The sequence below is a fragment of the Coloeus monedula genome (genome assembly GCF_965178545.1).
Source record: "Coloeus monedula genome assembly, chromosome: 7".
NCBI classification, from domain to species: Eukaryota; Metazoa; Chordata; class Aves; order Passeriformes; family Corvidae; genus Coloeus; species Coloeus monedula.
In genome coordinates this window covers 17,114,309-17,131,203 of record NC_138787.1, presented here as the reverse complement: position 1 = coordinate 17,131,203, position 16,895 = coordinate 17,114,309, and the positions used below count along the sequence as shown (strand labels likewise).

Below are 16,895 nucleotides of genomic sequence, written 5' to 3'. Positions count from 1 at the left end.
GGTGTGTGGTAGGATGCTGATGAAGCAGTTTCAAAGATTTCCACAGAGGAGGGAGGTGTGTAGAAGCGGTCTGAATCAGGTGACTCCTCTCTGCTTCCACTCTCCAGCTCTATAGACATTTCTGACTCTGGAGAGAAGGGCCGGGCAAGTTCCTGATGGTTGTTGTAATAATCATAAACCATGCTGAAGGTAACCTCCTCCACTTCCAGTGAAGTGATAGTCTCTTGCTGCTCCTTCTGAACTGTGCCTCTGAGATTTGGAGTTTCATATATCCCAGTGGATCTTAAATAATTGGCCAGAGACAAATCAGGCTCCAGCTCTGAGATTTGAACAGCACTGGACTCTGGAGCTGCAGAAGTATCCTCCCACATTTCTTCTACATCCAGACTGTTCTCAGAGGCTTCCTCAGTGGGAGTCCTCTTCTTGTCCCAAGACTCCCTCCTTTGCTCCTCCTGTGCCACAGGATCATCGATTACTAACCCAAGTATGAGTTTCCCAAAAGAGAAACCCTTGGTTGTGTTTGGTTCCTGTTGAATGTCTCTGAGCTTCTCCTCAGGGGAATCTGTGCTTTCTATCTCACAGGTGAAGCTGCTCATTCCTGGCTCAAAGACCTTTTCTATCTCAGAACCACCACCTTCCTCAGCCTGATGCCCAGCTTGGAGTTTCTTTTCATGTGCAGCTTTTTTCAAGTCCATAATGAAGCTGTCGCTCTGTGAGTCTGTGGTCTCCAGTCGTTCCCCACTCTCCCACACTTGTGTTTCCTGAACTCCTCTTTGGAAACCTGCTGGGGGTTCCACTAGAAATTCATTCATTTTTTCCTGAATTAAGTCCTCTCCACAGACACTCACCTCTGACTCCTGCATTTCTTCTGCAGAGTGTCCTTCTTCAGCAGATATCATGATGCTGCCAAGATCCCCATTAGGCGTTTGCAAATCAGCCGTTGTGACTTCTCTTGGCTGTTCCTCTTCCTGGGCATCAACCTCCTCCTGCTGCATCCTGTAGCTCTGATGCAGCTCCTCACTCAGAGACACCTCTTCCTCAGGCACACCATGCTGGTGCACAGGGGAGTTGAGCCCAGTGACTCTTACCTGCACACTTTCCAGTGATGTGGTAGGTTTTGCCCGTTCTGTATACACAGTCTCTGCAGCCGGGAAAGGCTCCACAAACTTCTTCAGATCAAATGTGATCTCAGTCTCAGTCTCAGATGGCAACAGCTTCTCTCTGAAATGCACTTCCTCCAGATGAACTTCAGCTTCCTCAGTAAAAACCTGACCTGAGTTTTCTATGCCAGGAGGAGTGGGGATTAAATCCAAAGAAGGGCTGCATGCATCAGACTTCATTTCTTGCAGCATTTGCCTGTCTCTGTTCATTTCCCAGTGTGTGGCATCACCATCATCAATCAGTTCTTCTTTACAAAGATTATCATCAGCTTTAATCTCCTGTTCAATATCAACTGATCTCTCTTGCTCCTTGTCCTGTTCTTCCTGCTGCTCTCCTGTATAGAATTCATAAAAGCCAAACTCCTCCTTTGTGGGGCTGCTTGCAATGTGGTCCTGCAGGTGGGGCACATACTCTTCCACAAGAGGCACATCAGGAGTCATTGCCTCCCAGGCAGGGGCATCACAGTCTGTGCAGACATCACTTCCCTCTTGCACCACAGGTGATAAAGGAATTAAAAATTGTGAATCCTTACACTCCCCTGCCAGAGCAGACTGCTCAGGGGCATGTGTTTGCCCTTGCACTTCCATAAATGACAAATCCTTACCCTCTATTGCCAGAGCAGACTGCTCAAAGGCATGTGTTTGCTCTTGCACTTCCATAAATGATGAATCCTTACACTCCCCTGCCGGAGCAGACTGCTCAGGGGCATGTATTTGCCCTTGCACTTCCATAAATGACAAATCCTTACCCTCTATTGCCAGAGCAGACTGCTCAAAGCCATGTGTTTGCTCTTGCACTTTCATGAACGATGAATCCTTACACTCCCCTGCCAGAGCAGACTGCTCAAAGGCATGTGTTTGCTCTTGCACTTTCATGAATGATGAATCCTTACACTCCCCTGCCAGAGCAGACGGCTCAGGGGCATGTGTTTGCCCTTCCACTTCCATAAATGGTGACTTCAAGATGTCCCAAGACAGGGTATCTGTATGTGGTAGCACCTTGCCTCCTTCAGGCTCCAGCTCCTCAGAAAAGTGACCTGAGTCTTTGGCCACCAGTTCACATCCTTCCCTGGATATGGTAGGGTGCAATTCAGTGGTATCAATTCCAAACCTATGTTCCTCAGAGTCAGCTTTTCCCTTGTGCTGCCTCATCTCAGAAATACCATCTGTATAACTCACCCTTTCTTCTGTATTGCCCACTTCTTGCCTTGCATAAACTTCTGTGGTATCCAGCATCATTGTTTCCTCCATTTCACTTTCCCTAAAGTGAGGAGTTTCCTCGCACTCTTCCAGCTGCTCACCAGAAGGTGGAGACAACCTCAGGGAACATGGTAGGTGGGCTTGCTCCTCCTTGGGGCACGCGGTTTGTTCTTCTTCATCCTTCCCGACTATGCTGGGGCCTTGGAGGTGCAGGACATGGTCCATGGTAGGCAGTTCCTCAGTGCCTCCATCCTTGCTATACAGCTTGGGTGCGCTGGGCTGCACTGTCAGCTCAGAGGCAGTCTGTGCTGTTCCAGCCACGTTTGTGGCCACACAGCAGTATCGCCCAGCATCCGTGACAGAGACCTCTTGAAGGTGTAAGCGGTATATGCCAGTTTTGCTTTCTTCAAACCTCAGCCTCTCACTGGCAGAGAGGCTCTGGCCATTCAAGGACCAGGTCACAGCTGGTGGGGGCTGCCCAGACACAGCACACTCCAACACCACTTCCTCTCCTTCACAGCAGTGAATATGTGCTGGGGCTTCTGTCACAATTTGGGGTGGTTCATTTCCCATATCAAATGAAAACTTAAATTTGTGCTTTATGGTGAAAGCAGCCTGCTCTGGAGAGAGTCGTGGGGTCTCCCTCATCTCTGTGTCTTGCTCTGGCGTTGGAGTGGGGGCAGTGATTTTGATTTCCACAGGCAATGACAGCAAGTCTGAGTCTGGAACTGCACTTGGCAGTCCATTCTCTGCTGCAAGGGCCAGACCAGCTTCTTCTTCCTCCTTCTTCCTCACTTTCTCCTCTTTCTTCTTCTCTTTCTCTCTTTCTTCTTCCTTCACCTTCTCCTCCTCTTTCTTCTCCTTCACTTTCATCCCCTCCTTTTCCTTCATTGTGTACTTATAGGCTGGCATTCGCTGTCTCACATGAAGTGCAGCTGAGGTGCTGACTGTGCCCAGTGGGTTGAAGATCACACAGGTGACAGTGCCACCATGCTGTGGGAGCACAGATGGGAAGGTCAGTGTGGAGCAGCACTCCGTGGTGTGAACAGCGGTGCCCTGGATGCGCCCCACGGGCTTGTCATTGTTGTACCAAGTGACAGTGGGCTGTGGGCGGCCATGGAAGAGGCAGGAGAAAGCGCATCTTTGTCCCTCGACAGTTTCCTGGGGCTTGACCTCCTGTACGAAGAGGGGTGGGCAGGGCTCCAGGAGCCCACCTTGCACCTGCCATCTCTCCCCCATGGCCTTGGGTCTGGAGTATTGCTTCACTACCTGCACTCTGAGGGGCTTCGAGCCAACCATTGTGGCAGCCACCTTAGGTGGGCTGGGCTTCCCAGGAGGGCCCTCCTGGGGCGTGAACATGAGGGATTCCTGCTTCTTTTTCAGTGCTGCCCTCTTTGCTTCCCTCAGCTTCTGCAGCTTCCAACGGATCTCCTCATCCAGGAGCTCCTCAGCATCAGGCACTGTGCGCCTGTGCTCCCTACTCTGTGCCAGCCCTGGGCGGTGAGGCCCTGCCAGTGGCAGGCTCTGGAAACAGATGGTTCGTACCATGCCCCGGGCTGGTGAGATGTCCCCAAGCTCAGCCACCTGCCCCTTGTCAAAGGGAGAGCCAGTGCAGCGGAGCACCACCCGCAGCCGGTCCTCCCGCCGCTGCTGCAGCAGGCACTCCCAGCTCTGCCGCACCCACTCTGCTTTTCCGGCGAGACCCAAGCCCCGCTGCTCCCCTCTGCGTGCCACCAGCAGCGAGGCAGTGGACTCAGCTGAGCCCTCACTGTTAATGGCGAATACCCTGTAGCTGCCAGCATCGTACTCCCGCACATCCTGCAGCTCCAGGCTGGCACAGTGCGTGTGCTCCGTGCTCTCGGTGCGAATCACCTTGCGGCAGTCCTGGAGGACAGGCCGGTTGTTGTGAAACCAGGCCATGTGTGGTGCTGGGCATGCCACCAGCTTGCAGTGGAAGAACGCAGGGTCCCCCTCCACAACAGACCTACACTTCAAGCCCTGTGTGAAGATGGGTTTACGGTTCTGGGGGCAAGCCAGCACCGCCACTGTGCCACGTCCCTTGAAGTCCACCATGCTGTGCTGCTCTGCAAGAGAAGGAGACTGGGTTATTACATGTCATGCTCTGCCTACCATCTGGTTGTAAAAAAGTAGCAATATGTTGAAATAAAAAATGGGCATGCAACAGATTTCATCACACACCCAGGAAAAAAAAAGTAATTCACTCACCATATTTGTTCGAATAAACGCAACGCCTTGCTCTGTTTTAAAGATTGACACGAAAATCGTTCGTTGTCTGTTCTTTCTTCAGACTGTGGAAATTTCTTCTTGAACAAGCAAAAAAAGAATTTCAAAATAACATGTTCTTCTGCGTGTATGTTTTTGTTGCCTGGAAAAGCTGTGTGTCTTTGGGTGGCAAAGAAGAAAATCTTACCTGACTTGCAGACAGTAGAATAAACGCCCTTTCTGACCCCTCTGTTTGTAGGTATGTTCAAACAATTGAAAAAAATATTTTGAAATATATTTTTTTTAGAAGTAAGTAACATGAAATGAGAAGGCGTTTATTCGAACTAATACAGCCACTAACTTCACAGTGTTATGCACGGGGGGAAAAAAGCAAGCAACATGAACCACGTATGCTATCTGCAAGCCAGGGTAAGAGATGTATAATGATGAATTAACATATGTAAAAAAAAGTGCAAGGAATCAATGGGAATGTGTAGCTTTCACATAACCTAAACAACAAATGCTCTCTAGTATACTTCATGTATCCATTCAACAGTGTCCATTGAACTGATTAATGTTAGACTGCTAACTTGTTTAAAAGTAATACAATTAAGATTTGTATAACTTCCTTCTGAAGTAAACTATTCCATGCATTCAAAAGGAAATTGAACAAATAAGAGCTCTGTGAACAGCTGCAAAGCATGAAGTAAAAGTTAAAAATATGGCTGCACAGTTATAAATTTGAAGTTTTAAACATATTTTAAAACTTGAATAACCTTATAATGCAGGTAACCCTTTGCATATCAAAACAAACATGCAACATGTTCCAATATGCTTTAAAGTGTGTCTTTCCCCATCAGACACTTCATGGAAGCTGATAAAAGCTTTTCACAACATTACTAATTACTGGTACTAATTATTCTCATCGGTGATTGTACCTTTCAGTTCCATTTCAACCTCTTCCTCTAGCTTCTCATGAACAATTTTTTCAGGAGCTAGAATAAAAAAGACAAAGATTTTTGAGCTATAGTTGCTAAATGTGTCAATCAACACTTTATATAGTAAAAATATCCAATCAATTTTGCAAAACCACATAAATTCACATGTACATACACACACATAAATGCATGCCAAACATTTCAAACACCTGATAAATTTTGAGAACAGAGTAATCAAATATTTTCAAACTTGTTTGAAATGCACATTTTTCTATAAGATTTGCTTTCTTTTCGCAGGGTGGGGGAAAGTTTCTAAAACAACATGCCTTTATCATGCTGTAAATCCCTGAAGAAAACATTCAACAATCCACAGACTAATGAGATACTTCTTGTTCTTTATCATCTCCTAGGGAATGAATATATTGGAATGCAATGATGATGCTATGCATGAGGAATTGATACTTGGAAGGAGCATGCAGTTGCCAACCTGTCACTTTCAGATGGGTGCTGCACTCGGCTTGTCCTGCAGAGTTAACTATTCTGCACTTGTATATACCCTTGTGGTTCTGATCAACTTTCAATAATCTTAAACTGCACAGTGGCCCATCGTGTTTTATGGAACACAGTGCAGACTCCTCAACTATTAGCTGATTGCACAGCCAGACTACGCAAGGTGTAGGCACACCTTTCATTATGCAAAAGAGAAACACATCATCTCCTTCTTTTACAGTGGTTTCTGAAGGCAGAGTTTCAAGAAACTCTGGTGCTTTGGCGTCAGTTTCTGTGATGTCTTCACATGGCACAACATCAGGATAATATACTCTGTTTCTTTGCTTCTCAGTTTCATATGGTCTTTGGGATGTAGATATAAATAAGCTTGAGGTTTTCTTTGAAGATTCTTGCTTAACTTCAGATGCTTTAAACTGACAATCTTTGGCTGCTTTAAAGCTTTTAGTATCTGATTCAAGAGTAATTTTTGTTACTGCTTTGGCTTGTGCTTCTTTTGCTAGGTAAGAATAAAGTTAGGAAAAGGATTAGGTCAGATGTTTTGCAGGAATAAAAAAATCCTTATACTTAGGGGGAAAACCCCAGTAATTAGTATTGATAGAATATGCTGTATATTAGTACTAAAACAATGCTATTAAACATGAGTGATTGCACATTTAAGAGCTCTGTTCCTGTTAGGCTAATTCTAGGTAACAGTTAAGCCTGTGGGACTTCCATCTTGATCCACAATGACTAAAAAAAGCACATCTTTGCTTCTAATTTAGAGCCTTAATTTGGTAAGTAGCAGCAGAAGATTATGTAAAGTGCTTTTCACGGCTCTATAGTGAAGAAAGAAAATTTCAATAATTAAGAGCCAAATCAACAGGATCAATGCCTTTCCCATTATTCATCACAGTTTTCTGGCCTGATTCCTTTGAAATCATCAGAAATACTATCACCTGTAGTGATACATTTTTTGGGTCTTCATTACTGGTAACACTACTAACATTTTAATACTTTGATGTCAGGAAGAGGTGGAAGGAGTTTTAGCAAAAAATAAATAGTTATATATTAGGAAGAGCGAAAGGTAGAAAACAGTTCATTGTTGCAGTAATACAATACTTGCACCCATTAATCCTTTCAAGTACATTAACTTATATTGCCAACTTTGGAATTGGAATCTTGGATTTGTTAGAAACATGCTGGAGTTTGAAATGACCTGGTATCTAATTCAACACTGCATCTGACATTCTTTTCTTCCTTAAACTCCAGCTCCAGGAATTAACAGAATATAAAATTTCCTACAAGCCTGTTTTGCTTTACATCTCACTGCATTATCACAAAGGATATGAGGAATAAAAAGCCTGAGACATCTGTGACTTTATGGGAAGAGGCACAGAGTTACAATACCAACTTCCCAGTACTGCATGTCACTTGTGAATAGAGCTGTAAATGTGGAGGAAAAACTCCAAAGCATTATTATTAGAGCTTTCTCAATTAAATGCTGATAATAAAGGAAATATGAGTGAGCTCTAGGCAGTTAAAATGAAGCTGCAAAAGGTAAGTGATAATGTTAAAAGTCAGATAACCACCTTTGACTGTTAGTACTGCAGAAGTTGTTGTCCCTCCATAGTCATTATACACAGTACAACTGTATAGTCCTTGATCTGTCAGCTGGACATTTAGGATTGTGAGCAGAAGAACATTCCCATTTTGTGATATCTTCAATTTTTCAGACAATTCTATCTTTTCACCTTCATGGGCCCAAAGAAACTCATAGAATTCATTTTCTAAGGCACATATGAACTGAGCAGTGTCACCACACTTCACAGTTAGGTCTCTGAGTTGCAAGAGAACCTTTGGAGGGACATCTCTCTTTTCCTGAGAGGTCTTCATAGAGATTTTGGTGCTCTGAGATGTTTGAGAAAGGACTGTTGTGTGCATGGCTTTCATTTCTTCAATTGATGTAGACTTCATGGTCAAACTTTCTGACACGCTTTCAAAAACCTGTACACGCAATTCCTGTGATGGTTGTTCCACTGATTTAAATTCTTTTTGATAAGTTTCAATGTTCTTCTTTGTGAGAGGAGAAACGTGAAGTTCTGATATAGACTCTTTTACATCTTTCCCAGAACTTTGCCTATCTAGGGCTTGCACTGTGTAATCAAGTAACAAAAACAACAACATTAGTATCTAAAGAACTTGACTGGGCCATGCTCTGAACAAAATCAAACAGCATGGGGGGTGAAAATGAATGATCTTCATTTGAAAACACAGCATGCCAGATGTACTACTCTGTTGACACAGAAGTTATCCATTCACATGAATGAATGACAAGAGATGCCTAAGCTAGTCATGCAGTTGATACTCGGTGCTTGTCTCTTCTTTCACTAAAGTGGTCCATTTTAGTATTGGAAACTTACGGCCCTTTCAAAGGAGGTTTTTTTTTTTCCCCTACACAATAGTGCAAAATACCTCAGTCACTGCTATAAAGATCACTAAATCACTTTTTTAAAAAAATATGAATGCCTTCATTAAAGCATTGCTGTTCTTTGACCTATATTGAGATACAAACTTGAAAATTTCCAGATGTTACAGCTTAAAGACAGGAAATGAGAGTGGATGGGTTACTGAGGGTACTATTAATGTTAGGTGGGAAAGAAAAGGTGTGAAACAAGGGAAAAATTAGTAACAGCATAGAAGTGTGGTATACAACATATTGAATCCCTTTGAAGTAAAAATGGGGCTTTACCTTCTGCAGTCACTGTAAGTGTAGCTGTACAAGTTGTTTCTCCAGCACTATTTCTTGCCTTGCAAGAGTATTGGCCAGCATGCTCTAAGAAAGCATCTACTATTATCAGTATAGCTGTGCCTGTAGACTCATCAAAGTGGAAAACTAAGTCTTTTTTTGGCAACATGAGTTGTTGATCATGAAACCACTGGATTTTTGGTTTGGGCCTGCCAGAGACTCTAGCATGAAATCTGACTGATTCCCCGCTGCATACCCTGCAGCTTGAAATAGGCTGGATAAAGGTGGGCCTTTGGCCAATAGATTCCTTCTTAAGTGAAACAGATGAAGAAACATGCCAAGGGGACTCTGATGTAACTTCTTCAACCTTTTTAAATCCTGAAAAGAAGCATGCCAACTTTTAATTTCTTACCCTACACTACAGTAAATTTTCTCTCTCATTCAAGATTTTTTTTCTAACTTGCAACTTAACAGCATGAATTATTTTCATTCATCATTTATAAAATCTATTGCAAAAAGAAAACAAAATACTTACGGTTAATAATATCAAGGACAATATAGAACAGCAAATTCTTCAAACAATATTTCTGCTCTAAAACTTTGATCAACGTTCCATCAATTCATATGAATGTAAACTATTTCTTTTCAGTTGCCGGAGTACCTGCTACATACCTCTATTTAAGATGTTTTTCAACACTTTCAAAGTAATTTATTTTGTACAAAAACTCCTACTAGATTGTCTTCACAGGCAAATCAAAGAATGTGTAAGCAAAAAACTTCCATTAAAAAGAAGGTTTTTACCATCTTTGGTGCATGACAGATTCTAAGACTAGAGTAAATGAAAAGGGGGGGCATGGAACATTGAAAAATTGTGAAATACATTTTTATGTCGGTGACACATATTTTGGAGACATATATGTATGCTGGGGACATTGTATGCAAAATGGTAGTGATTAATTGAGTTAAAAGACACCATGACAGACAACAACTCACATATAAGCATCAGTGTATATTAAGATGATTATTGGAACGTGACCTGAACAAGACAACTTCTTTAATTGCACAGTGTACCTTCTAACTTCAAGGTAGCAGTGCTGGTCACTTGGCCTACAGAATTACTCGCCACAAAGGTATAGATTCCTTCATCCTCTGGATAAGCTTCAGCAATCTCCAGCTGGTAAGTGTCTTCAAACTGAGTCATTCTAAAAAACCGTGATGGCTTGATCTCCTTCTCTTTGCTGTACCAAGAGACTTTCAGATCTGCTCAGGCAAAAGAAAGAAAAAAAAATGGAGTAAATTATGATATTCTACTAGCAAATAAACACTATTTTTGTATTTATAGCTTTCAAAAATCTTAAACTCAAGTATCTAACTTTAAAAGTGCCTTGTAATTATTCTCATAAAGTATGATGATTGGAAAGTAACCTACTTGTTTCTTTAGATTTTGATTTGGGTATTGGAAATACTTGTATGGCAAAACTGATGCTGGTGCAGACATATTACTGAGTAAAAGTAATTGTTCCTTAACTCTGTTAGTGTAAAAATTTAAAAATACTTTGCTACTACTTAAACCAGCGAAAGTATCTTTTTAAAAATGTGATTTTGCTACAATTGCATGATTAAACAGGCTATAAAATATCTAGCTTGAACTAGGCAGGTTAAGAAATTAGAACATTCTGTTGCTAAGCACAGCACCTTCCCTCTTTTTGTTGCAAATATTACATATTTCTCAAGAAAGATTTATATATTCCTATTTAAAATGGTGTATTACTTGTATAGATTCTTGTAGACTTTGGAGAGAATTGAAGCAGAGTTTAGCCTTTCCTCTCCACCTGTCACTATACTACATCATGATTCATATGTTGTTACTCAAATTGTATGCTATTACTGTTATCAGAAGGCTGTTTTCTATAGCCAGTTGCACAATGTGTATCATTAAACAACTGTACTTGCAATCATGTGTTACCTAACCTAGTATAAAAGGGTTTTACAACACAAGTGAGAGGTATACAAATACATTTGGCTAGAGTATTCAATAAAGGAAATTTTCAGTAGGAAAGATGTCTTCATTGCAAGGGTTGTCAAGCACTGGAACAGGCTGCCCAGTGAAGTGGTAGAGTCACAGTCCCTGGAGGTATTTAAAAGCCATGTAGATGTGGAACTTAGGGACATGGCTTATTTCTGGACTTTGCAGTTCTGTGCTAACAGTTGGACCTGATGATCTTTGAGGTCTTTTCCCACCTAAATGATTCTATGATGGGTGACCTAGATGAAAGGATCCTTATAGCTTGTGCTGTAAATGCAGCTTTCACATTCACATGAATACAGTTCTATTAAAAAAAGTTACACTAGCATGCATTGCACAAAGAGTGGGCCAGTCTTTCCAACATACATTTTCTGAGTTTTAGCAGCACTTCTAAAGCTGAATCAGATTTGTTGTAAAGCTTCTTTTTTAAAAAAACCCTGGAGTTTTATTTTAAGGGATGGAAATGAAAATTATATATGTTTGCATATATAACCAATTTATAAGAATTTTTATAGAGTTGTCACTCAGAATTATTTTTAAATTTGGAGGATTTTTATCTTAAATAATTTTTAATTCTTTGGCTTGTGAACTGGATCTTACTCTGCAGTTTACTATGTGAATATTTTATTAGTTACTCAAGGCCATTTGCTAAGTGAAGAAAGGTAGCTTTATTTGACTGTATGTTAAGGAAAAAGATATTTTAATTGCAGACTGAAATTCTATGTCACTAAGTCAAGAAAACTTATTTAAGTAAAATCTACACTTAAAAGACAATGAAAAAACACTTTTTATGCTAGGAAAAAGAAAGTAACCACAGTTTAGTGTTTGCAGAGTGATACTTAGAAATATTGGGAGAAAGGTTGAGTCACAATTTCAGTTAGTGCTGTTAACGGGCATGGCAGTGTGTGTCTTCAGAAACTTCATCATGTTCATTTGACATGGTAATGCTTTTCCCCCATGAAACTCTACATTTTACTCACTGACAGAGTTTTCCAACATCAGTTAGCATTTGAAATGCTGAGACATTTCCAAAGACAAATTTTGTGAAACAGATCTTCTTTTTTGAAACACTTAATATGCTTATGATAGTTTAAAACTTCCATGCTTGATGCCACCTTTGACTTGCTTAACTGAAAGTAGTTAATAACACTTGGCTCTGTGTGTATATCAAATAACTGCACTTCTATGGTTAGACTGATCCAAGCATATACACTGCTGAATTTTTTTCTGAATTCAAGATGAAAAATTCTGAGAGATGGAAATATGTACAGTATTTCATTAAACCCACCTGTCCCAGTAGCTCTGCACTGAAAACAAGCAGAATGTCCCTCAGATGTAACAGTATCACGTAGTGGTATTATGACAGCAGGTGGGTACACTGGCATTTCTAGCTCGGGAGAAACAACTTCTGGGACTAAAGAATAAAGGACAGAAGTGATTTTTAAAGATGAAGAATGAAAATTTCATTTATAAAACATTATTATGAGCATGGGAAACTCACTTTCAACTGAAAGTGAAGCTGAAGTTGTAGCTACTCCATAGTCATTTTTTGCTTCACAGGTGTACACTGCTTCATCTTCAGGGAAAGTTTCAATCAGCAACAGAGTATATTCTTGTGCATCATGGAGAAATTTGCACTTGAAACCTGGAGAAAGCTGTTGATCATCTTTGTACCAGGAAATTTTGGGCTGGGGTTTCCCTGATACAATAGCACAAAAGCGGGCAGGTTTGCCAGACTCCACAGTAGTCGGCTGTAGCTCCCGAATAATCTGGGGTGGCTCTGGAGCTGAAAATTGTGAGGAAGCGAGGTGGCAAAGAGAGAGAGGAAGAAGGAGAGAGAGAGAGAAGTCTCATTATTGATATTATTAGTGATTCAAAACTATTTGCAAAGGATTAAACAAACGAAACTATCCCCCTTATTATTCCTAATCTTTTGTGTCCATGAAAATCTGCCCTTTTCATTGATACAGGGGGAATGATCTAGGAGCAAGTGCCTTAACATAATTGGCTGTTTTGGTGTAAGTGTTTTCTGGCAAAATGTGTCCAAGAATTGTTAGGTTGATCACTCTGGAAAGGCATATCTGTCCATATGAGCAAATTAGTTTTCTTTAGACTGGAGAATTTTCTGGTCTAAGTAAATACAGTGGGAAAAGAACTGCCATGGTATTTTCATCCACTAGCCAGCTACTTCAGTAGGGCAAGAAACATCCATGTACATGAAGAATTTGGTAGTATTCCCGATGATCCTTTTGAAATTTTTTTTCTTTCAAGAGTTAGAATTCCAGAGAAGCTATATAAAAATCAGAAAACCATTGAGTAATAAACAGTCAAAACATTGGTTGTGGGGCCACATACCATTCACATAAAGAACAACAGAACTTCTATTCCGTCCTGCAACAAAAGTATATTCTCCAGCATCAGAGTAAGTGGTTTCAAAGATGCTCATTCGATGAACTCTCCTTTCCACCACATACTTGTATCTTTCCTCATATTGGAAGTTGATCTCAATACCATCCTTGTACCACTGTGGTTCAATGTCATCTTCATTGACTTCAAATTCAATTTCAGCTCTTTGTCTCTCAATGACCTTTGGAAAAGTAGAATAAATAATAGAAATAATATTGTTTTTTCCTATGGTCTCACTTTCCATTTCCTAGGTGGAGGTTCTGACCTTATGATTACAGATTTTTGTGCTATGACTCTTGCTGGTTAGATATTGTTGCTCCTCCCTTGCATTATTCTTTGAGTGACAAAGCTACGAAATACTTTATTCATCTGTATAGGCCTTACCTGAATATCTTTCTGGGCACTTCTGATACGAATGTCACGACCTTCCACTATCAAATTGGCACTGGATGTGTTTCCACCTGCTACTACAGTGTACTGACCAGCATCAGACATCTTTGTGGAAGGAATGATGAGACGATGGACATATTTCTCTCTCTGAATTTTCAACCTGAGCACACCAGAAAAGAAAATGAGCTAGCTATTTCCTGGGGGAAAACACACACCAAAAGTAAATATGGTGTAGAAGCAATAATTTACCTATCACCAATCTGGAGCTCTTGCCCATCCTTCATCCACTGGACCTGAATGTCAGGTTCTGAAATTTCACATTCAAAAATAGCCCTCTTCTTCTCCACCACTTTGATGTCTTTAATATGCTTCCTAAACTCAATGTGACGAGCTAGGGCAGAAAATAATAGAATGAGTGCCATGATGTTATTTAAGCTGCCAGAGGTCACTAAATACGCAAATCAAGAGAGCAAATACCTTCCACATATAAAGTCGCTGATGAAGCTGCTTTTCCAGCAACAAAAGTATATTCTGCTGCATCACCAAAATGCACATTCCTTATGGAGAGGGAGTGTGTAAGCTTCTTTGTTCGTATCTGGCATTTATCAGTTGATTTTATTTCTACGCCATTCTTTAGCCATTTATATGAGATACCTTCATAATTGACTGTAACTTCAAATGTTATTGTATCTTTCTCTTCGGCATTGATGTCTTTTAGCATGGAGGTAATTAGGATGGCTAAAAGGAAAGAAATGGACATGGTTTGCTTTCTTCCATTCTGTTCTACTTTATTTTAATGACATGCTAACAAGACAAAGGATGGTTCAACTTCTTGAAGACAATTTTGGAAATATTATAAGGTAGGTTTTGTGTTCAGAATCAGTATTACAATTAAATCTCCCACAACTTCTGAATGACACAGGAATCCAAATCCTGTTTTCTATGGTGACTTTGCAATTAGGCATGTTGGCCTAAAGAGAACGATGCAGGATCTGACTTTCAAGTTCACTTTTTCTAAATCTCTTTAAAGAATGTAATTGAGGCTATTTAGTGTTATTAAAAAACACCTCTACAGCTGTGCTGGCTTTGTCAGAATTTCATTTAGTCCATGTGTTAACAAAAACTCATAATTGGTAACCGTAAAATATTCTGGATAATTTAATTTTGACATACGTTTTACAGTCAGGGTTGCGCTGACTCTATCATTTCCACAGACAAATGTGTATTCTGCAGAATCTTCACTGCTTGTGTTCATGATATTGAGTTGATGGAGTTTCCCCTGGACAACTATTTTGAACTTTTCACTCATTTCAATCTCCACACCATTTTTCAACCAGACAGCAGGCACATTGAAATGAGAAACTTCACATTCAAAAGAGGCGGTTTTGGTCTCAGGGATCTCAATATTTTTCATGGTCTTTGTGATGTGTATGCCTAAAAGGAGGGCAAAAAAGACAAGAGAGAATTTTCTAAAAGTTGGTATGTTTGGAAGACTGCAAAAAATCAAGGGTAACAGGCTATGAAGCGTCAGGTCAAGTTGCTCAGTTATGGTGTAAACAATTCATACAACTACCTTCTTACAAACTTACAATACTTACTTTCCACAAACAGTTTCGCTTTACACTCAATTTGCCCAACAAGAGCTGTGTATTCCCCAGCATCATCAGGAGATATGTTATGCAGCATAAGCTTGTGAACTTTCCTTTGAGAGATCATCTTGTATTTATCACTTGGTTTAAGCTCAATATTTTTATGGAACCAACGGACAGGTACAGTATCATGGGAAACACTCAGTTCGAATGAGACAACAGCATTTTCCAAAGCAGTCACATCCTTCGGCTTTTTGATGATCTTGACAGCTAGAGGGAAAAAAGTCAGAAATATTCAGCACTTTGTATGATTTGAATTTCAAAACATGCATTACAGCAAACATTCAAACCAGACTGACTTACTTTCCACATGAAGTCTGGCATTTGCTCCTATTTTTCCAAGTTTAAAGCTGTAAACAGACTCATCGGTGACAACACAGTGTTTGATTCTCAGTGTGTGAACAGTCCCTTTCACTGTAATTTCATATTTGTCACTTGATTCAAGTTCAACACCATTTTTAATCCATAGAGCTCCTTTCACATCAGGGTGAGTCAGTTCTACACTGAAAACTGCCTCCTGTGATTCTGTCACTGTCAAGTTCTTCAGTGTTTTCTTTATCTTAACAGCTAGGGAAAAAAAGGGAAAAAAATTAGAAAAAAACCCTTGACAAAAGAGATCAAAATTAAAGCCCATAGTAAATATAATAATTTTAATAAAAGTGAATAATGGTGCTTCATAGTAATTTGTGCAGTTTCCAGCAAAGTGGTGTGCTGGGAACAAAACAAGGAAGCTTTACTTGTAGCATCCATGAGAAATGTTTGGTTTCTGGGGTTTTGTCTGTCTGTTCTGTTGGTTGGTTGGGGGTTTGTTTGTTTAGTTTTTGTTGTTGTTGTTGTTGGATTGGGTTGGAATTTTTTATTTGATTTATTTTATTTTGCTTGTGTCTTAAGGCCTGGTCCAAGACATAGTGAGAGATGCTGGAATAAGTCTCAAAGACATCAGTTAGTTAGAAAAAATACTGACCTTCGACCTTTAGTTTGGCAGATGTCTTTGAGCTTGCTATTTCATAGCTGTATTCACCAATATCCTCCAGTTTTGTCGCAGGGATAATAAGCCGCCTCTTTACACCATCAGATTCAGCACGATACTGATCTGTCGTAGCTAATGGTCTACCATTTTGTAGCCACCGGCCCTCTGATTCAGGATTTGCCACCTCACACTCAAAAACAGCTGTTTGGGACTCGGCCACAGTCAGGTCATGGAGAGGCTTTGAAATGGCACCACCTGTTGGGAAGGAAAAGCACATTCGTCATGTTGCTGTTCAGCTTCCCCCCATACTGAAACAAAAAGTAGATGCTGGAATACTTTGCCCTAACTTGCAGCCTGCCCATTGTCATTCTGAGCTCTGTGAAAAATCAGGAATACAATTATGACCTGAACATTATGAAAAGATGTTTCTTAATTCTATGCTAGTTATTCTCTTTTAATTTATCATCAGCACAGACATACTGAGAGCACTCAAGACAAAACCACTTCTTTTTTACATTAATTACATCAAAAGCATAATATAGCATTTCATACTATGGTTTTGATCTAGCAAAATACATTAACACTTACTTAAAAGATTTGAGAAGTCAAATTATACTAATCACAAAAAATAAGGTGAAAGGCAAGGAGAACATAAAAGAAAAAAAAAAGATAAACTAAAGACAAACCCCCCCCACTGA

General features: G+C 40.4%; 1 protein-coding gene across 34 annotated transcripts in view; it reads right to left on the bottom strand.

Annotated features, from left to right (window-relative positions):
- Positions 1 to 16,895, bottom strand: part of TTN (titin) — a 245,121-nt gene that overhangs the window by 199,539 nt on the left and 28,687 nt on the right. For all 34 annotated transcript variants that reach the window (XM_082285106.1, XM_082285116.1, XM_082285134.1 and 31 more), the window contains 12 exons: positions 16,192 to 16,452; positions 15,531 to 15,794; positions 15,177 to 15,437; positions 14,752 to 15,012; positions 14,056 to 14,316; positions 13,828 to 13,969; positions 13,573 to 13,738; positions 13,138 to 13,369; positions 12,284 to 12,568; positions 12,071 to 12,196; positions 9,828 to 10,016; positions 5,522 to 5,578 (listed from right to left, as the gene is read on the bottom strand). In XM_082285106.1, the coding sequence (XP_082141232.1) occupies positions 5,522 to 5,578; positions 9,828 to 10,016; positions 12,071 to 12,196; positions 12,284 to 12,568; positions 13,138 to 13,369; positions 13,573 to 13,738; positions 13,828 to 13,969; positions 14,056 to 14,316; positions 14,752 to 15,012; positions 15,177 to 15,437; positions 15,531 to 15,794; positions 16,192 to 16,452 (2,505 nt within the window). The remainder of the gene's footprint in view (positions 1 to 5,521; positions 5,579 to 9,827; positions 10,017 to 12,070; positions 12,197 to 12,283; positions 12,569 to 13,137; positions 13,370 to 13,572; positions 13,739 to 13,827; positions 13,970 to 14,055; positions 14,317 to 14,751; positions 15,013 to 15,176; positions 15,438 to 15,530; positions 15,795 to 16,191; positions 16,453 to 16,895) is intronic.